Genomic DNA, 21,583 nt, shown 5'->3' on the forward strand with positions numbered 1-21,583 from the left:
GCCTGTCTGGGTCTCTTACCATTCTTGGACATTAAGACTCCTTTCTTTTCAGCCTTTAGTCATGTTCCTTGTACCAGTAATGTTAGGTTATTCAAGGGCAATCCTGTTTGAATGCTGAGCATATAGACCAATTGCCAGTATCTAAAGCAAACATGGAGAACTTTCTCTGGGAAGAATTCAACATCAGCTTGACACTCATAATCGTGAGTGGTGGGTAATGAGAGGCTGCAAGCCAGTGAAAAGTAATTCTGCAAACATACCTTTCTTTGTAACCCATCAGCACTTAATAGCCCAGCTTCCATGACCAAGTAACCACACAAAACGGTATTCCAGCATCCTGGCCTATGAGAGCAACATTGTTCTCTTGCTGACTTTAATCGTTCTCTTAAAGGAGATGATGTGGAACCCTCAGGTTAATTTTTCAACTTTACACTTACATTAAAAAGACGCACAAATTATAAAACTGAGAATCATCTGTGAGACAAAATGTTCACTTTCTTGACAGAGGATGCCAAGTAGGTCAGTAGGTACCTCAGTTGTTACTGCGTGCATATCAAGCTTACCTTGCTGTACTCGATAGGAAAGACTGGAAGGAAATATGGCAAAATGTTAGAATTCGGTTAGCTCTGTGTAGTGCTACTGAGGATTTTTATTTTGTTTTGTTTTCTGATGAAACGGTTTCTCGTCTGTTTTTAAGAATAATGAGCTGTATTACTAATTTTGTCTCTCTTTTTTAATAGAAAGTAGATGACACTATAAAATATATGTTTCTTGTTGAGGAAGAAGATATTTTCGTGTTGAGTTATTAGTAAATGGAATCAAATTTATCAGCTCATTTCTCCTTTGAATTAATATCTGTGTTGGGATAATTGGAAGTTTGTTGTTCTCTGATCTTCTTGGATTACAAGGACAAAAATTGGGAAAGAATTGATGATTGCATCTTAGTTTTTAAATATTACAGAACTAAATCTCCTATTCTGTTACGAGGAATTGCTGAGAGCTCAAAGACGTAGGTTTGGTTCGTGTAAAAGGTAACGTCTACCTCTTTAAAGACCAAGCAGTACGCTCCTGTTTTGTTTTGTTTTTTTAATTGCAAAAAATCAGCATCCCTTCCTATCGTTAATAGACTCGCCCCTCCTTTTTTTGTTACTAGGTACAAACTTCAGCAAAATAAAGTTAACACTAAATGTCACTTCATAATTGCAGTAATGATCACACAGCTGTGCTTTCCTCAGTTTATAACACATGTCAGCATCAGTTTGGGGGCTGAGCTTCATTTCCTGCCCAGATAGCATCCTGCAGACTGTTTTTGTGGTGGGAACGCAGAGCATCCTGTCGGTCACTGCTGGGGTGCTGAGGCCAGGAGTCGAGGTACCCCAGCTCTCGGAAATGCAGGCTGAGCTCTGCCGTTCACCGTGACTCGGTCCTTTATTTATTGACCTGCTTGCGGATTTTCTTACTTACTTCTCAGTTATTTTTGTTTGCTAGATTAAGAACCATTTTATTTATGAGTTTGTGAATTTTCAAGGAAGAACTCTTACACTTAAATGAACCTGTAAGAAGCCCACAGAAAAGCAAGTGCCTGCAGCGCTAATAATGAGAACTGACAAGGCAGTCCTGCTGGGTTTATTTATGACCTTCTGCCTTTGTTAGCTCTTGTGAGAAATTCCTCTCTAACCATAACAATATTGTTGGAGTTTGGCACTATACAGAGAAATCCTACCGAGCCCCGAGGCCCACAAACTGGCACTCATTCAGCTCATAACAGATTGCTGGGCTTGTTGGAGTTGTGCATTTTCCTTCATTCCTCTTTTATTTAATTCATCAGTAGTCTTCACCAGTTTTTATATACACAGCTTTAAAAAGAAAAAATATATATGCATATATATATATATATATATATATATATATATATATATATATTGCTTTTATTCTCAGAGCCCAAATCCCCTTTTTCCGTAATACAATGTCATACCTGCTTAAGTGCTAAGGAAAATTCGGAAGAGGACAGGGTCCTGGAAGGCAACAAGAGACAGGTCTGTTCTGTACAAGGACAAATCACGGGACGTCACATCACATGCTCCACACTGACGGACTGTTATGGCGCTCCTACCAATCTCATGTGGTTACTCGCTCTCAGAGTTGAAGTGAACTCAGTAGAACAAATATACCTCAGGTTATGATTTTATAATACTCTGCTTATTATTTCTACTCCTTTTGGGTACTTTAAGAACCCGTTTATTCCAGCTTGTTTGCTTTCTTCTACAATTTCCAAGTGAAATAGGAAATTTAAAAGCATCAATTCACAGAGAGAATTGTGTTAAAAATTGTAATTTTCTTTGCAAGTAAAGAAAATCGATAATGTTGAACTTGTACCTCTTAAAATGAGATCCTTGACAGGAGCTTTCTGTATGGAGTTATTTAGACCATAGGAGATACACAAAACCTGAAGCAGTATTATTCAGTGTTTCTAATAATTGGCCCTGTTTTCTTCGGTGTTGCCAACAATGACAAAATAGCTATTCATATTCTATTTAAAGTATTGATAGACACATGACTTCTATTTCTTCCAAGAATCTGCAAGTTCAAGATGGCACTTTTGGGGGCAATAAGCTGTGGAGGACCCATTTAACCAGAAGTACCAGTGTCTGCATTTGCTGTGTTGATCCCTTTGAGGGAGTGGGTTGTTAGGCCAGGCCACGCTATTGAAATCAGTATCGAGAGTTTTGCTTTATTCTACTTACCTCTTATCTGATTTTTAGTTTTCCTCAGCCATCTTACTCCTGTACAAACAGACTTGCTAATGGAAACCGTGAGGAAAATTGTATTAAAAATCTTAGCCTGGAGGTGCGTGGGGGGCTCAGTCGCTTAAGCCGTCTGACTCTTGATTTTGGGTCAGGTCATGATCTCACGGTTCGTGAGATGGAGCCCCACATAAGACCCCACGCTTTCTCTGTGCTACTTGGGATTCTCTCTCTCTCTCTCTCTCTCTCTCTCTCTGCCCCTCCCCCTGCCTTGCGCACATGCTCTCTTTCTCAAAATAAATAAATAAACTTTAAAAAAATCACAGCCTGGTAAAATGTGAAAACTATGCATATGAGCATAACTTATTTGTCCGTCTTTGTCTTTTATTTTCTTACCGTATACGTTTGCATTGTTTTCACATCTATTCTGAAAATACTAATATGATTTCATGCTACTATGATTCAACTGCTACCCGTTTTTTGAATGGGCTTTTTTTTTCAAAAATTCTTTTTTCATGTTTATTTTTGAGAAAGAGAGAGTGAGAGAGCACAAATGGGGGAGGGGCAGAGAGAGAGGGAGACACAGAGGCTGAAGCAGGCTCCAGGCTCCGCGAGCTGTCAGCACAGAGTCCGACATGGGGCTTGAACCCACGAACCGTGAGATCATGACTTCAGCCGAAGTCGGACCTTTAACCAACTGAGTCACCCAGGCGCCCCTTAATGGATATTTTTTAAAGTCATTTGTCGTTTGCCTTAGAGTGGGTACAAATTAATACTCTGTTCGTGAAATTGCGCTATGGCTATGTGTTAAAGACTGTTCAAATCTCCAGGGTCCCCTTTTGTTTTGTTACTTTTGCAAAGAAGCTCCAGCACTTATTAAAATGCTATCTGAGGACACCTGGGTGTCTCAGTCAGTTAAGTGCCTGAGTCTTGGTTTCAGCTCAGGTCATGATCTCATGGTTCTTGAGTTCAAGCCCCGCATCTGGCTCTGCAGGACAGCATGGAGCCTGCTTGGGATTCCCTCTCCCTTTCTCTCTGCCCCTCCCCCCCTCATGTGCTCACGTGTGTACTCTCTCTCTCTGTCAAAAATAAACTTGAAAAGAAAGTAAAATTATGCCTGCTCAAGTACAAAGAAGAAAGAAAAAATTCTCTCAAATCTAATCCCTTAAAATAACCACTGTTAACATTTTAATACCTCTTAGGCGTTAAAAAAGGCACAGGTGTATTTTATATGTACATATAAATGCATATACATTCATATAATATTTTATGTATTTTACATCAACTAGGTCATGTTTTCTGCTGTTAACCTGATTTTCACTCAATCTTTTCAATAAAAATTACATTTTTAATGTATATTTTGAATAAATATTACATATTTTTACATTTGAAAGAGAGAACACACACACGGTGGGGAGCAGAGGCAGAGGGGAAAGAGAGAGAGACAGACAGACAGACAGACAGGGACACAGGGACAAGGCATCGTAAGTGGGCTCCATGCCCCGCACAGAGCTGGATGCAGGGTTCGATGTCACAACCCCGAGATTATGACCTGGGCCAAAATCAAGAGTCAGACCCTCAACCAACTGAGCCACCCAGGTGCCCCAAATAATTATTGTATATTTAAATAACCCACTACTAAGTTGACATTTAGGTGACTTCTCACTTTTTTGCCACTTTAACATCTAGCTTTCGATCTTTGTTGTTATTCTTTGTTTTAAATGTATTTCTACACTATGTGTTATAATAAAGATCGTGGTGGCTAATATTTATTAAATAGATTCTCTGTTAAGCTAAATTCTCTCCACATCTTTGGGACAGAGATCCACTTTATAGGTGAAGAAACTGTAGCGCAGAGATGTTAATTCACTTGCCTGGTTTATACCACTAGGAAGTGATAGAGGGAAGATTTGAACCGAGGCTTTTTACCGCTGGGGCTGATTACCTTTTCCATTCCCTCTTTGTTGTGCAGTGTTTGTCATTGGTAACACTGCATTTTAAAGTGCCAAAAGCTATTTACTTAATAGAATATTGATTGTTAACATAACTATTTGCCTGACACACAATTATCTGGTAAATATTTGTTAAAGAATGGAAGGATGCATTCATGCCACTATTTACTCATCCTATTTTATAAGTGAGATGATATCCTAGAAGTCATTTGCAAATTCTATATGCTGTATTCAAAATGTAACTTCGATTACAAAGAGTGTTAACAAACAAACCGCGTGTCTGAAATGCGTGTATGTTTATATGTGTATGTAGGCATTTATATACAAAGCAACTGTTTATTGAGCACATGCTTAATAGTTCTTGTTCATAATTATATCTAATCCTCACTATATAGCATAAGTGATAGTTTCCCTATTTTTTGGATGGTGAATCTGAGGCTCAGTGAGGTTAAGTAACTTGCCCAAGATTGGGTGAAGAAATTACAGATCCCGGACTTGATTTCAAACTGCTCTTACTCCAGAATTCGTGATTTTTACCTCTCCATTATTACTGTAAACCCAGTAATATTTACCCAGTTCCAGTAAATATTTAGTGAGCACTTTACCTGGTGCCATGCTCGGTGCTGTGGGACTTTATGTGCAGCAGCTCATTTAACTCTCTCGTCCACACTGTGAGGTCATTACTTTTACTGTCCCCTACTAAGTACAGATGAGGGCTGGAGGCTTGTGGGGCTCTGTCATTGCCCACGTCCTTGGAATTTGCAAAAGAGGAGCTGGGAGCTGGGTTGGGGTCAGCTGTGTGGTTCTAGAGCCCAGATTCTTTGTAACCACCATGGCCTGCATCCGAAAAGATCACTGTTTGCTACAATACAAAGGTTTAAGAAAAACAAAAACAAAAAACAGCTAACATCTAATGGATGCTTTTAAAAAGCAAGTTTCATTAGAGGAGAGGAATATGATGCAGAAGAAGACTTTCTGACCCTTGCTAGGGATTTACAGATTGATGACTGGAGTTTTCAGTCCAATTTTATTTCAAAACTTATAATTTACTGGGATAAAAGAAGAATTAGGAATGTGATAGGCTTGCGAGTCTGCTTACTGAAGTCCCTTCTCTGTTCAGAGGTTTTAGAAGGCAAAGGGAGTGTGAATTTTATCCTTTCACCATTCAGAATCCTATATCTGAATTTGTTGATGTTGTCTTTGAGACTGCTTATAGCGGACTACAGTGCCCATCAGAGAAACTCTTCATTCTCCTAGTGGGCCCTGAAATGTGTTCCAGATGACAAGGTAATTACTTGTAAGTGTGAGGCTCAGTAACACCACTGCACGGCACATCAGTGGCTCTGTTGACAGGTAGTCTGTTTGAGTGTGAAACATGCTGGCCTTCCAGACCTAATTTGGGCCCTTACTGATGATGATGATATTATTATTATTACTATTATTATTATAATAATCCTCATCACCCTCATCATTATTAGTATTTACAGGTTTCTGTCTGAAACCCTGAACAGGTTTATGACCACCTCTTCTTGAGAAGGAGTTTTTTAAGTTATAAAATGGTTATATGCTCTTAGGAAAAATTACGATGTAAAATTGCACTTGAGTGCTAGCCCTTGAGGTGTTAAGTGACTGGCTGCCCCCTACATAGACAGAAAATGACTCATTTTGGAAACCTCTTATCTAAGTGAATCTTAGATAACGTAAAATAAGAAAAACTCATTTTTTTTAATGTTTTTTTTTTAACGTTTATTTATTTTTGAGACAGAGAGAGACAGAGCATGAATGGGGGAGGGTCAGAGAGAGGGAGACACAGAATCTGAAACAGGCTCCAGGCTCTGAGCTGTCAGCACAGAGCCCGACGCGGGGCTCAAACTCACGGACCGTGAGATCATGACCTGAGCCGAAGTCGGACGCTCAACCGACTGAGCTACCCAGGCGCCCCAAGAAAAACTCATGTTTTTAAGTTTGACTTTTGGGGGATGTACTGAATGTGTCATATTTCATTTTAAAATATAAAAATAGTCTTCACAAAACATTTCCATCTGTAATGTAGTCAGGCTAATCATGTAAAAAATTTTCTGGATTCTCTACTTTTTTCCTAAAGAACTCAGAAGTCTTAAAAATAATTTCTGTGAAAATATAAAAATTTCAGCTTTCTTTTATATTGAAGCCATTAAACTATTTCTTTCTATTTTTAATGAGATAATTTTAATCTGTCTTTAAATACTGAAGAAATGGAATAACTTGTTTGTAGATATTTTTGATTATTGTTAGAAGAGGAGATAGTCATTCAAAGAAAGAAATTAGAATTTAAGCTGCTCTGGCCTTAGTATTTATTGCATCGTTAATTCTATTTTTTAAAAAATTTGTTTAATGTTTATTTTTGAGAGAGAGACTGCATGAGTGGGGTAGGGGCGGAGAGAGAGAGGGAGACACAGAATCTGAAGCAGGCTCCAGGCTCCGAGCTGTCAGCACAGAGCCCGACGCAGGGCCCGAACTCACGAACCGTGAGATCATGACCTGAGCCGAAGTCCGATTCTTAACCAACCGAGCCACCGAGCCCCACGTTAATTCTATTTTTAACTTCTCCTTCAGAACATGAGTAATTTGAGTGCTGTGTCTAATACATAACTTAGTACCAGGAAATCATCTTCTCTTTTGAACGTGATGCCCTTCACAGTTCCTTCTCGTTTGCTCTGTTCGTTACATTGATCCATTGGCAAAATAAACATGATGATCCCCACTTTACAGGTAAACAGAGGATTAGGTCGCCTTGCCCACAACCCATCCTTCACGCCACCCAGCTTCAGAAGCCTCTTACATCCAGCGCTTTTCTACTGCGGCACGGCGGTCTCTCCATGCTAACATTTTGTTATTGACAGAAGCGTGGTAAAGAGAGTGCCCTGTCCTACTCATTAAAGCGCTTATGAATGAGTGACCCAGCAGGGCCACCTGCAGAATGAAAGGACTACCTCCTCCGTGCAGAATTTCCCTTCTCTTTTGGTTGCTCCTGTTTGGGTTTGTTTTCAAACCCAGTTCCCACCTCTTAGTGGATGTGGTTGTAGGACCTGCAGGGCCCTTGTCACTACCCACTGCGATCGGGAAAGTGGGGGACGACTGCCCTCCCTCCTCTTCTTCACCCTTTCAGCCCTTCCCCACCACCTCCCTGCTCCCTCACACTTACCCCTTACACACAGCTCGGGCTCTCTGTCCCACGGCCTGTCCCTCTGGTTCACGATCATTACAGCTCACACCTAACTCAGATTGTACCGCACCCATCCTTTCAACTTACTATTTCTCATTTAATTCTCGCAGCAACTGTCTTCGGCAGGTACTAACATTTCCCCCAGTTTCCAGATGAGCAAAGCAAAGCACAGAAAGGTTAAATATGTCGCCCGGTCACGTAATAAGTGGCAAAGCCAGGGTGTGAATCTATGTGGCCTTACTCCTAGAGCTTCCACCGTGGAACATGCTGACCTCTGATTAAAACCCAGCCTCAGAAGCCGTGCTGTAGACAGACGCGGCTTGGCATCACCGGGGAAGCCGCTGTGCAGCTCGCACGTTCTGGTGTCGGTGGCACAGAGCTGCTCACCGAGATGTGAGCGGATGGCTCTTGGAGGGAAGTAGGGCCTCCCCGCGCGAGCCGTGCGGAGGTTCGTTTCAGGCTAGACCAGGCTGCTCAAGCTTTAGGTGCCATCCGTGGTGTCGCGTGTCGGCTGTCGTGAGGGGAGGGAGGACCATGACGTGATTCTTCCTTGTCTCTTTTCTCTCCCCGTTTCCCTGCTGACCCAGCAGTGCCAATGGCCAGTTCTCATGGGCTCCTCCGGTCTGCGCGTTGCGCTGCTGTCCCGGACTTTGTGCATTTCCACTACTGTGCTGATGGGTCACTTCTCTGTTGCCTCCTCTCCTATATTGATGATGTGTCACTGCTTTGGGTTTGGGGGGTTGTTTTCTATCGACATTGTTTTGTGAGAGTCATACGAATATTTTTAACTGTAGCTCATTCAGTTTCACCGCTGTAGAGTGTCCCATTTTCTGAATACATCTCTATTTTATATTGCTGGAAAATTAGACTGTCTCCAACTTTTGTCGTTAGGGTCCTGAAACAGTTTTTCGGCGCCTGGATGTGTCTCCTCATGTACCTGTGCCAGAGAGCACACTTAGGCATGGACTTCCTGGGTCGTAAGATAAAATGCACCTTCAGCTTTACAGTGTGATTACAGATTTTTGCCCAAAGTGATCATACTAATTTATACTCCCACTAGCCATGTCTGGAAAAGCATAAAGTGCATATTTTCTCTCTCCAGTGTTTTTAAATTATGAAACCTCCGTTGGAAGTATTACTTCATTTATTGTTGTTAAGAGTATCAACCGATCATCTTATAAAGGAACTTTGGCTACACCAAAAGACACATAAGAGAATTAACTTCTTGACCATGTAAAAATTAATGGAGACAGGGCAGCCTTTCCTTACATAAGAATTCCAAATAATAAATGTAGAAGGAACAAAGGAAATAGAAAAGCAACATTAGGGCACCAGAGTTGTGCTGCAGGCAAGGCCCACTGATAAATGCCAACTGAAATTGTGGGCAAAACTAAAGGAGAAACCGTATACTTGCATTGCTTCAAATATATCCCCCCCAAATATTTACTTACTCTGTTTGCTTTTAACCTACACCCACAAATTCTTTGATGCTCATCCAGGAAGTGGAGCATAATTTCCCTCCTTTGGGTGTGGGCTGGACTTAGTGACCCCCTTCTCATGAATGGGATACAGAAAGGGAAAAAGTCACTTGACTGTGGAGAAACCTGGGAGACACCACCTTAACCACGTGATGACAGTACCGTCAGCTCTCCTAAGTCGTGTTTCTATCACACCCCGATACGATGCCTTGTAAAGGACCCTCCACGTCTGTGCTATTCTTTCCCCAAATCTATAACCTCAGCGTAGTCCCGGGAAAACACCAAACACAAACTGAAGGATAAATGTGCCACGGTTACATAAAACGTTAACTTGAGGGAGCCTGGGTGAAGGGTGCGTAAGAACACTCACTAAGTACTCTTTGCCGCTTTGTGTAAGTCTAAAGTCATTTCAAAATAAAACTTTTTTAAAAACCCAGTGAAGGATTAGAACAAGCATGTATGTTCATATGGTTCATGTGAATAGGGAAATGTCAAAATAACTAAGTTTTAGTACTGTTGTAGAAGTAAAACTTCCCTCTATTCCATGTAGACTCAGTACAATTTATGTGTTTCTGGTTTTTTTTTTTTTAAGTTGCTAATTTATTTGCGGTTCCTATAGGTCTTACTGTTTTAAAGTATTTCATTGCTGTATGCTGAAGAAATAAATGTCTCCTGAGGGTTCATGCCTTTTTGTTTTTAAGTTTTATTTTCAGAATTTCTACGTGCTAAGCATTACACTTCTAAGATAAACAGTAGTTTTTCACCATGAGAGACGCAAAAAGGTGGTGTTGATTGCTTTTCTGTTATAAAGATTTATGACACGCTTTCAGCAATAAAAACTGGTATCAGTAGAAAAACTCTAAATCTTACATATTTACAGATCTTGTTAGTTTGTCAATTTGCTTTCAATACACATGGGTCATTCATACCTTAGACTTTCATACCTGACGTTGATATTTGTAAAACACAAGCCCATAAACCCATATCCCTCTTCCTGCATGTAACAAGCTGATCCTTCCCCCTTTATAACTGCGCATCTCAGGAGTCGTCACCAACGGTTTGGGGGTGGGGTATATAAAGAACATAATCCGTTAAAGCCAAGTGTTCCTCATAATTAGTGTTTATTCACTGCTGTGCTATTTTAAGGGTGAGGTATATATATTTCAGCTCATTTACCCATTCAATGATTCTTACATATAACTGAAATGAGCAGGGTGGCTGCAGTCCGGAAAACACGTCACCGTTTAAGCTGGACTGTAGTTATTGAGGTCCTTGCTGTTGTTCCTTTGTGTGTTCAATTTTATGAACGCTAAAATACATAGCTCTTTATAAAATGTTTTATAGATTTATTCTGAAGCAGTACCTATAATTGTAACCGTGTTCTTAAGGCATTCTTTGTTCCTAAACACTTGAAAACATGATTGTTTTCCTTTAAAGTGTTTAACATTTCTTTCTCTGCATTCCTCTGCATTCCTTTTCCTTCTCTGGTGACATTAGAAGCATCTCGGAGCCGTCCGTCGGCTCCCTGGCTCCTAAGAGTGGAAGCCCACGCGGCCTACTGTGGGCAGAGAGAGGCGGTTCACGGCCACGCCCACCCTTCTCGCCCAGTCTCTTTCCTGGCTTCCCAGTGAGCTTCCCCTCACCGCTCCTGGAAGGGGCATCCGGCCCACAGCTCTTGCCTTTGCACATTGTTCTGTCTGCCTCCAGGCTCCTGCACACCACTTGTCGAGGGGGCTCACCTTGGCTCCTGGTGTGGACCTACTGCAGACCGCAGCCCCCGGGCCAGCGTGCACCGGCTGAGGACGCACTGTTGTGTCGTCCACACCGCTTACGAATCCGCCCCTCCATCACAGAATTTCTTCCTTAAGAATTTATCTGGCTAGCTGTTTGTCTCTCTTCATTGACACTCTGCGAAAGTGGGCATTTGAGTGTGCAGGATCAACAGTGCAGGCCAACTTAAATGTAAAATGTCATTCACATGTTTTTCCACCTCCTTTTCCATCACCTCTCTCCCCCACCCACAGCTTCACCTGCAAACCTTAGAGAGGGCATGCCTGCCTGAGGGTTGACACGCAGTACAGAGACCTCTCCCCAAATTATTCATTGTTCTCACTTTATTATGTAGTTGTAACCTCACAGGTGGTCTGTCATTTCTATTAATAAGTGCATCCTTTTTAATTTTTTTTAACGTTTTTATTTATTTTTGAGACAGAGAGAGACAGAGCATGAACGGGGGAGGGTCAGAGAGAGAGGGAGACACAGAATCTGAAACAGGCTCCAGGCTCTGAGCGGTCAGCACAGAGCCCGACGCGGGGCTCGAACTCACGGACCGCGAGATCATGACCTGAGCCGAAGTCGGACGCTCAACCGACTGAGCCACCCAGGCGCCCCAATAAGTGCATTCTTTAAGATGCCGTTGCTCTTAGAATAATAACGGACCAGCAGCTGTTCACACATGAGTCTTTTTTAATGTTTTCAGCACTGGCTTGGGCTTCGACTCGAGGTTAGGAAGGGTCCGGAGGCTCTTGGCTATGTTGGACAATGAAATCAGTTAAGAAACATTTGGGTAGGAACAATAGATTGGAGCTAATAAGATGCTATAGTTTCGTCATATAAGAAAATATACACAATGTCTCTGGTACATAGAAGGTGCTGAATCAATGGTAGTAAGAGTTGTTGGTAAAAAATCATCATTATTATGTTCGTTATCATTATCACTTGTGAGCACAGTCCTAGGAGTGTAACCAAGCAGGGTAATGTTATTTCCAAGTGAAAGTTAATCCCAAATTCCATACAATGTAAAAAACAAAACAAAACAAAAAAAAAAACAAAACAAACAAAAAACTGTAAGTAAATATTCTTACCAAATAATTTTTAAGTTCAGGACTGCCCATACTGTTGTAAAGGGTCTGTTTGTTGTTCTTCCTACCCTACATGACATCTTGAGACTGTTGTTAATAGTGGAAGAACAGAGAATCTCCCTGGGCAGAGTTCAAAAACTGAGAATAATTTAGGATCCCCCTGAGGCTCGTGCAATGGAAAAAAATTCCCTTACATGATGCATATTTCATACTTATATTGTTTACCACGTCTAAATTTAGAACACAGCACATTTCATATCAGGAGTTCTAACCCAAGGACCTTTGAGGCCAGCTTCTATTTTAGGTGCTGATTTTTCAAAATCAACGGAAATTCAACCATTTTAACAATTTTTGCTTATGATAGTGTGCGTGACTCTGAATCCTGCTTCTGTAAAGTATCGGTTTAGTTGATTATCCTACAAATGTCCCTTTGAAATGAGAGTTACCCATAATGGAATCTTGGCTGGAGAAAAAGAAAAAGAAAGTGGTTCTCATTACAATGAATTTTGACTCATGAATTTTCTTTGCATTTATCCTTGGCTTTGGCTAAGGGTTTGTCATTTGTGGCGCTTGTGACTATGTTTAAATTAACATCAAACTTTTTTTTTTCCAGTTGGCCTCATACATCTTAAGGCTACATGTTATATATATTGTCACATATAATGAAGAGATAAATATTTATTATTTGGACATGTTTAAATAGAAAGTGATATATATAACTTGGAAAGAAGATGCTTTTAGAGCCTAAAAATTAGTGCTTTGGAGGATTTTTTTTTTCACGGATTCTGTCTTACTGTGCCTTTGCATTTTTTTATTCGTTTAGACAGGAAGCCTAAGCTTTTAACTCATTTGCTGTCTAGACAAACGAAAACAACAGGGACTTGGGTGGGCTGCATGGAGAAGAAACCTACCAATATCATAGAGATTAAACAGAGTCACCGTGAGGTTTTTCCTTTGTGTATATATGGCAGTCAAATTATTGACTCAATTCTAATATCAGTTTCAAGGTGTGTTTGTATCACATGTCCAAAATGATACTTCTAAAATAAGGTTGGAAGGTACGAAGTGATTTTACAGTGTGCGAAGTATCAGTTTCTAAAGAGCTAAGCATCTGATGAGGCTGGGGGTGGTTAGCCTCAGGGATGTTAATTGGAAACAGAGGGCTGAGAATTCATTGCTAAATCTTAATAGCGAAGTCAGTAGTTTTCACTAGAGCATTTATGGTAAATATTTAGAAAGATTTGCATGTGCTGGCTTACTCTATATGGTCTTTGCAGCTGTATTTTACCATAGAGCATATAAATTCAGCGACAGTCACCAGTGACCAGTCAAACCCTTCCTCTCTTTAGCACCACACTTGGCACAAGGAGTCACTGCTCTTAAGAAAGTTAGGGTCCAGTTAGAGAAAAAGAAAAAATGTGTGTCTGAATTTTATACTTAAAATTCTAAAAAGGAGAAGAGACACTATTCCTGCTTTTGAAGATGATGGAGAGACTTTTTAAAAAGACCATTGAACTGGCATTTTAACCTGTGCGTCAAACCCATGGGAAGTCACAGTGAGAAATCATTAACTGTATCCTATTAAAATCCTTAAACAAGAGACCTGAACTAGTCTCATTGATTGAAATATCTTCTCTGTTTCTAATTCAGTGTTTATCCTCGTGCTCTCTTGGGGCACTTCTGAGCAAGAGAAGACCAAATGTGTGTCTGTTCTGCAGTTCTCTATCAGAGACTGATCTAATACTATCAACTAATTGTATTGAGGGCCACAGCTTAGAGTATGTTGGAGTCGATTTGCTTTTGTAAAAACCCACTTATTTAATTAAACAAGGGAGTAAGATTTTCTAACTTATTCCCAGGTCTTGGAAGAGACGGTAAGATGTCCCCAGCATTACCTGAATTTATCCTTTAGGAAGCTAACTTACTAGATACATTGAATACCATCAAAACCAAAGATGCCTCTGGATGTAGTAAGTCATAATAAATGAAAAATATTTTTAGGGAGCTGGGGGTGGGGAACATGTCAGACTCCGAGCTCGGCAGGAAGTGGGACCAGTGCATGGTGGGTGCGGTCGTGAAGATAGGTGTCGGTTTTGGATTAAGACTGGTTTTCTCACTTACCTTCTTTAAAAGAAGAATGTGGCCATTAGTCTTTGGTTCTGGCATGGGATTGGGAATGGCCGACTCCAACTGTCAGCATGATTTCCAGGCTCCGTATCTTCTACACGGAAAATATGTCCAAGAGCAGGATCAGTGACTTCCACCTGAGAACATCCCAGTGGGAGGAAAAGAGAAATCATGTCTATTCCTCAGGAATACTGAAGTGCCCTGGAGTCAGCTGACATTCTTCTATAGCAATGTCATCAGTAATGCTTTCAACTCCAGCACACTGTTTATGTATTTGAAACCAAGTCTGTTTCTTGTTTTGCATTTTCTCTCTGGAAATTGCAAGGAGGTGGTCTTAAAAGAAGTAAATTAGAAGTAGGCAGCTCCCCAGTAAATTAAAAGTAGGGAGGATCATCTGTAATAATGCAGACATGAGAGAATTTGTATGTCTGTTACGTGTATGTGTAGATCTGTAAAAATTCTTCCTATGCTCCTCCTTCGTGGCATGTTCCCATACACACCCCTCTGTCACTGCCCTTCCCCACCCTGTCCCATCGTATTGAATCAGGGACATATCTGCGCTCTGTGTTAAGTCATAAGTGTTTCTCTTGTCAGAGTCTGCTAGCGTTGTTACTGCTCCCCGGTGGCACTTCCTGCTCCGTGCAGTGAAATCTCCTGTACCTGTCGCTCGGATCAGAATGAAAATTTTACATGGGCGGAGAGACGATGGTTACGGAGGGAAAGCCTTTGCAGGGAACTTCCATTTAAATTAAATTTTAAAGTAAAACAAGCTTTTCTTTTCTAAGGCACTGATTTTCAAAAAATAAGTTAACCATTGGCGGCAGAGGTTACATTATTTTGGGGGTGCTGGAAAGTATTCAGTATTCTGAGTGATGTCACATACTGAAAACCCAACTCGAGAGCTAGATTTTGCCAACTCCACTTGTCCTGGCAGAATACCGAATTTACTGTGTATGAGCCCATGCAGTCATTGCCTCACCCATCACTCCACACAGCAAAGATGCAAAGGGAATGCTGTGGGGCAGGGGGACTCTAGCCCCTTAAAAGAGTCCTCTCTGCAATTACCTTACCTGCCAGCCTTCCAGCAAGATAAATGGAAGCACTGTAGCTTGAAGGTGCCTTGGTCCGAATGAGATGCAGTAAGGTCTCTCTGTTCTTTACAGGCATCATAGATCTGATAGTACTTATAAAAGAAGAATAGAGTTGGTGCCCTGCTGACTAAATTGTCCTCTAGAGGAGTATTAGTTACAGAGCTTCTTTGTTAACTAGGCTGAATGTTTAAACCACTGTTGAACTTCTTTTATTAACATGTTTTAAGATAGCTATACATATGGATACCCTGAGTGTCTGCAGGGCGGGAATATTTCTCTATAATTTACATATAAAAGTTACGTGTATGTATAATAGTAATATAGAAATTATATCTTTTTATTACTCTTCTGTTGCACTGAGGTCTAGTCAGCACGGAAATTCTGATGATACGTTGAACACTAAGAGAGCCACCGTTTTTATATTTTTCTCTTGGTATTTCCTTGATCAGCTTGTTGGATAACAGAAATGTTTTTCATGCTTTTGCAGCTTGAATGAAGCTTTCTTAACACCCATCCGTGTCACCTGTTCGGCCGTAACTTGGAATTTTAAGGGAGGACAGGGAAGGAATTTACAGGTCGCGCAGAGAATGTTGCAACTTTCCAAGTAACAATTTGTTTGTTTGGGTTTCTTATGAAGAAAGATTTGCATAAGAGTATTTAACTTCAGATGATGATGTTTAAAAAAAAATTGAATCTATGTCAAAGCCTTTTCTATGTTTAAACCCATAAGTAGTATAATAAAAGATAATAGTTTTATCTCTAGTTATCTATTAAAAATTTGGTTTTCCTGCAACGAAGCATGAAAAGCCCACTTCTCTCCCCTCCCCGACTGTTTCTTGCCCGACGGACCCCTTGTTTATTGACGATGGATACTTGTTAGGTGTTAGAGAGTGCGCGCACACAGAGCCCGCCAGCCATCGTCACGGGGGCTTCCCAGCTTCCTCCACTCCTACAAAGAGAACGCGGCTCTGTCTGGCTCCCCTTCAGTATTTTCCGGGTGGATGTAGATGTGAAGTCGGTCCCTGTTCTTGGCGAAGCTCCTAGGATTCCTGACATACAGGGTGTCACCACGTGGTTCGACTGAGGCCTGGCGCTCTCTCATTTCCCCCAAGGAAGAGGCCAAGGCAGTAGACCCCGTACTAGAAATACTTCAGCTCTGAGTCAGGGGTTAGCAGACTTTTTCTGGAAGGGCCCGACAGTAGATATTTTGGGCTTTGCAGGCCACGGGGTCTCCATCAGAGTCTCCATCCTAGCCCCGAAGTGGCCGTGGTCGGTACCTAGAGGGATGGCGGTGACAGCGTTCGATGAAACGTTAACAGATACTGAAATTCGAATTTCAAGTATTTTTCACGTATCACATAGTATTACGCTTGATTTTTTTTTTTTCCTCTCAGTCATTTAACAACATTTGGTTCGCGGGCAGAGCAAAAACGGGCAGCGTCCAGCTGGAGCGCCCAGGCCAGAGCTGACAACACCTGCTTTGACGAGCCCCGCCCGTGTGTCCCTTTGCGGTTCTGTGAATTGGTTACATCCGGTCAGGAGGGGGCTGCGTTGGGAGCAAGTTCTTAAACCCCAACCCCTCTTCCACCCCCCGCACCCATCCTCGCTCTGAGCCTGTGCCATGAGGAGTCCTCAGAGAGCCGGGGGTGGGGGGAGGGATGGCTGGAACTGGCCCTGTTTGCTCTCTCAGCAGATCGACATGAGTGCACGAGTACACTTCTAATTTCGGTCTTGTTTCTAGAGAGTCAGAGAAGTGCCTTGATTTCTGAAGGGTGAATACTTTCTACGTTGTATACAGCGTGTCCCTTGCTTAATAACCTTTCTCTCTTTCTGACCCTGCTTCGCAAAAGTTGTGCTCAGTTCCGAAAGTCTGCATGGAACTGTTGTTGAACCCGGTAATCCAGTTAAATACAGTGTTTTACCAGCTGAATGTGTGCAAAATCATGCAACTTGGGGGCCCTGAGTAGAAACGTTTATAGATTTTATCCTCTGAATTTTGAAAATACGATTCAGTTTTCCTCATTTTATTTTGGAAATTCGATGATACTTTCTCCAGTGGTGATATGTTCAATCTACCCTGATACTGTTATATTTGTTATTATGTTTGTTACTCTAAACCTAGATGTGATTCTTAGATGTTACTCTCCTTAGCATAAGAAATATTTGTTTTTCTGTACCATTCATTTTTGTGAGGTTTTTGTAGCTATTTGAGAATGTTATTTTTTAATTGTTGGCACTTTCGCTGTTAAGAAAGAGAAGCTCGTTATATGATTTAACAGATGGTTAACAGAGAAACTTTCCAGGAGACTGGGATCCTCATCCTCAGTTTGCTTTGTGACATTTGGGGGTACCCTGAAGACCCATAACCAGCTATGCTTTACCTGGTCCCTTTGGTATTTCTTGGTCTAGATTCAGTCTACCTCCACCGGTTTTCAAAGCCCTAGTTTTAGAAGTCCCACTAGTAGTAAGCAGTGAGATAAGCTGAATGAGTAGAGGGTATAAATTAAAATTAAATATGCGTTGTAGACAATAACAGAACCTGGCATTTCTGATCCCATTCTGCAGCATTTAGTCCTAGATCATCAAGGCAAATAATTTTATACTGCAGCCCAGCCTTTAGAACTCAGCCAGCTCTAGCTCTGGGCCCCACCTGGATCTCCAGACTCTCAGCGACCTGGGAGTGCCTGCTGGTGGGTAACCCATTCTGGACCCTGGCACCACAGCAGTGAGGAAGGCCGAACTCCAGTCTCTTCCTTTCATTCTGACCAGGTTGCAGAAGACTCCTCTCTCAACTCTCTTCATCCTCTTGAGTGGATGGTTCTGTCCTCAGTGCTGTAACCTTCGACAGTAACTAACTGAGCTGCAGTTTCTGTGTCTGTCAAATGGTGATGTTAATAACTGCCTTACAGGGTGTTAGGAACAAATCAGAGTTGGCATTAAAAATTGTTTGTTTAGCTTAAAGTTGTTATAAAAAGTAAGGTATATAACATGAGGACCCATTTCTGCCAACATAACCTCAAAGGGATTTATTTTCACAGGATCCTACAAAAGTATACACATAACTATTTTATCATAATGGCACTTACAGTTACTTAAGATGTAAGCATTTCTTACCACAAGGTTTGATTAAAATTCTGCTGTTCCATTAGAACATAATCGTTTGAAATTCACATAGTCCTTCAACGTTGACTCCAAATAGAAGGATCCGGAGCTATAGTTTTCAGTTTATGGAAATCATCATTTCTTTCAGATGGTAAAGTCACCATCGGAAGTGCTGTTTCCTGTAACGCTTGGAACAGGTTTGGGGGACAAGTGCTGGCAGCTTAAAGGAAAGCTGTCAGGTGGTTTTATGGAAGAGAGGTGCACAGCTTTCTTCACTCTTTAGGGCTGGGCCAGATCTTAGGGTTCAACTCATGAGAGACCTCCTGAAAGTCTTCTAAGAACGAGTGGCCATGCTCTGAGTTTTGGGTATTATCTAGAAAAACTTTGTCTCCGAAAGGGGCATTGTTGCAATTTTGAAATACTTTTTTGATCAGGCATGGATCCAAGAGTGTTATTTTATAAACCTATTGGTGTTTCTTTCTCAGGACCTGTCTGGCTCCATTGATGACCTCCCCACGGGAACGGAAGCCACTCTGAGCTCAGCAGTCAGTGCGTCTGGATCCACGAGCAGCCAAGGGGATCAGAGCAACCCTGCTCAGTCGCCTTTCTCTCCACACGCATCCCCCCATCTCTCCAGCATCCCCGGGGGCCCGTCGCCTTCTCCTGTCGGCTCTCCCGTGGGAAGCAACCAGTCACGATCTGGCCCAATTTCTCCCGCAAGTATTCCAGGTATTCATTTCTTCGTATTTATTATTCCACTCGGTGGTAAAGACAGACCTAGTGTTCATAAATGGCAACATACATTCCATGGTTTGTTTTACTATTCAAAAACGTGGTGATGAAACCACATGGTAATGGAACCACGTGTTAGAAGCATAACTTTGAGAGCCCCGATTCCCAAAGATATTCAACTAATGAATAAACAATAAACACTCGGTTACTAAAATCGCCCGCTAGTTTGATGTTTTTGGTTTGGACATTGACCTTAACACCAGAAATTTATTTATTCTCAGTGTCTGTTTTGTAATGATTCTATGCATAAGATTCTCTGTTGATGAGTGCCACTGAGATAAGGTTGTGGACAAGTATCGGCCTCAGTTTTTATGGTTCTATTTAATTTATTCCATGGCAGTCAGCTTCTAACGTGTAGTGTGTGTCCCTGCCAGTGTTTTACTGGGCCAGCACACATTCACGTCCTCGTCACTGATGGAGACTCGCCTCCTGGTTTTGACGTAAGGAGTTCATGCGCCAGTGAACTCAGCAGCCACACTTCGTCTGTGTCTCTTACCCCCTTTATTGTGTACGTGGGGGTGTTTGTCTGTCTTTCTGTTGCATCATACTCCTCCAGCTTTCTTCTGTCAACATCATCCCTTTCTTTTATCAGCAAATTACTAAATGTAATTTATTTCCACGTAGCTTTTGCTAACATGATCTAGGTGGCTGCCGGAAAGTGCCTTTTACTAATGTATTAGAACGAATATTAAATTGTGGATAAATCTTCTGATAGTTTATTCTGTTCTCTTGAAAGCATGGGTGGTAGTTTTACCCCTTCTTACATTTTACTCCTTTTGTATTTAAAAATGCTTATTATGGGATGTTTTATATATAAATCTATATATATGTTTATATTTATATAGATATCTATATCTATATAGATAGATATCTAATAAATCTATATTTATATAGATAAACATATGTATATATAGATATAGATAAACATATATATCTATATATAGAGAGAGATAGATAGATAAACATATATATATGTATATATGTGAACACATACAACATGCCAATGATGAGACATAGCTATCAAATGAATACTTGTGAACCCACCATCCTGTTTAAGATTGGAATATTACCAGTTTTGCTGTGTCTACCTGTGTGTTCCTTTCTTATCTTTAGTCCCGTCCCTCTTCCCTGCCTCAAATACTCTGTGAATAGTTTTTTTTAATTGTTCTTTTTGGGTGTTTTGTTTTGTTTTGTTGAAGAATTTTATTATAAAAATTCATAAAAAATATTAGTTTTATTGAGTTTTGAGATTTATAGAAACGTATGTAGAGTGACTATATAATTTATCAACCAAGCTGAGACACTTTTGGGGGCATGGAAGTGTTGCTATTAATAATTAGGGGACAGTAGGCATAAACTAGGAAGATTCTTGTCAAAACAGAAAATGTGGTTATCCATTCATGCTGTAAATGGTCTCCCACAATTTGCTTTTTTGACTAAATGTTCTGTTTCTAAGGTTCATCCATATTTTAGATACAGCCATAATATAGCACATTTTGATTTAGGCATTCTGATGTTAACCTTTCTCTCAGAAATATGTTTGTCCTTACAGAGATTGTAATTAAACCTGGATTTACCCACCTTCAACATTTTTAAAGCCCCGAATACTTTATATTCCAGAAATCCTTAGGCAGTTTTTGGTATTGAGATGATTTTTGAAGCATCAACTACCTAAACATTAGGAAGTCATATGTAAAGTATTGTACTTGTTGAGCAAGAACTCCTTTCGAAAATTGGATCAAAAGGACTTTTCTTAGTAATAGTAACTTCAGTGAAAACTCCTCACAGGGATAAAGATACTGTAGCTTTTTATTTAAAATTCCTGACATGGGTAATTCACAATCTGGTGATTTTCATACATATGTTTATCATTCCAGTGGGGGTTTTGAAACTCCTTTTTCACTGTTTGGATTTTGATGTGGTGTAGAACACTTACCCCACAAAAGGGCTCACTTTGGACACATGGTACCACATACTGTGGAGGAGGTAGCTCGGCAGGTGAACTGGCTTCAGAGTCTGGTGCTTAGCTCTGTGTCCTGCAGCATAGAGTTGGTCAGCAGGTTACGCTTTCTGATGACCCCCTAGCCCCATCTCAAATGAGGCCTGTTGTTTGTAGTCGCTGCGGGTAAGGACCTGAATAGGAATCTGTCTGCCAGCTTCTTGGGAAAGTAAGTCTGTAGTAGAATGCTTTCAGGTTTCTTGGAAACGTTGTTTAAAGCACACAGCGTGTT

General features: G+C 41.0%; 2 protein-coding genes across 15 annotated transcripts in view; both read left to right on the plus strand.

The window, feature by feature from the left end:
- ARID1B (AT-rich interaction domain 1B) overlaps positions 1-21,583 on the plus strand; it is a 454,520-nt gene that overhangs the window by 306,631 nt on the left and 126,306 nt on the right. For all 14 annotated transcript variants that reach the window (XM_045500132.1, XM_045500130.1, XM_045500124.1 and 11 more), the window contains one exon: positions 19,046-19,289. In XM_045500132.1, the coding sequence (XP_045356088.1) occupies positions 19,046-19,289 (244 nt within the window). The remainder of the gene's footprint in view (positions 1-19,045; positions 19,290-21,583) is intronic.
- Positions 14,143-14,604, plus strand: LOC123609215 (MICOS complex subunit MIC10-like). The gene has a single exon (XM_045500138.1). It carries the CDS (start codon positions 14,225-14,227, stop codon positions 14,495-14,497), a length of 273 nt encoding a protein of 90 aa, XP_045356094.1. The 5' UTR covers positions 14,143-14,224; the 3' UTR covers positions 14,498-14,604.

Source organism: Leopardus geoffroyi, chromosome B2, assembly GCF_018350155.1.
Source record: "Leopardus geoffroyi isolate Oge1 chromosome B2, O.geoffroyi_Oge1_pat1.0, whole genome shotgun sequence".
Lineage (NCBI taxonomy): Eukaryota > Metazoa > Chordata > Mammalia > Carnivora > Felidae > Leopardus > Leopardus geoffroyi.

Excerpts from the sequence above, each read along its gene's own strand:
- LOC123609215 (XM_045500138.1), top strand. The coding sequence starts at position 14,225 with ATGAAAAATATTTTTAGGGAGCTGGGGGTGGGGAACATGTCAGACTCC.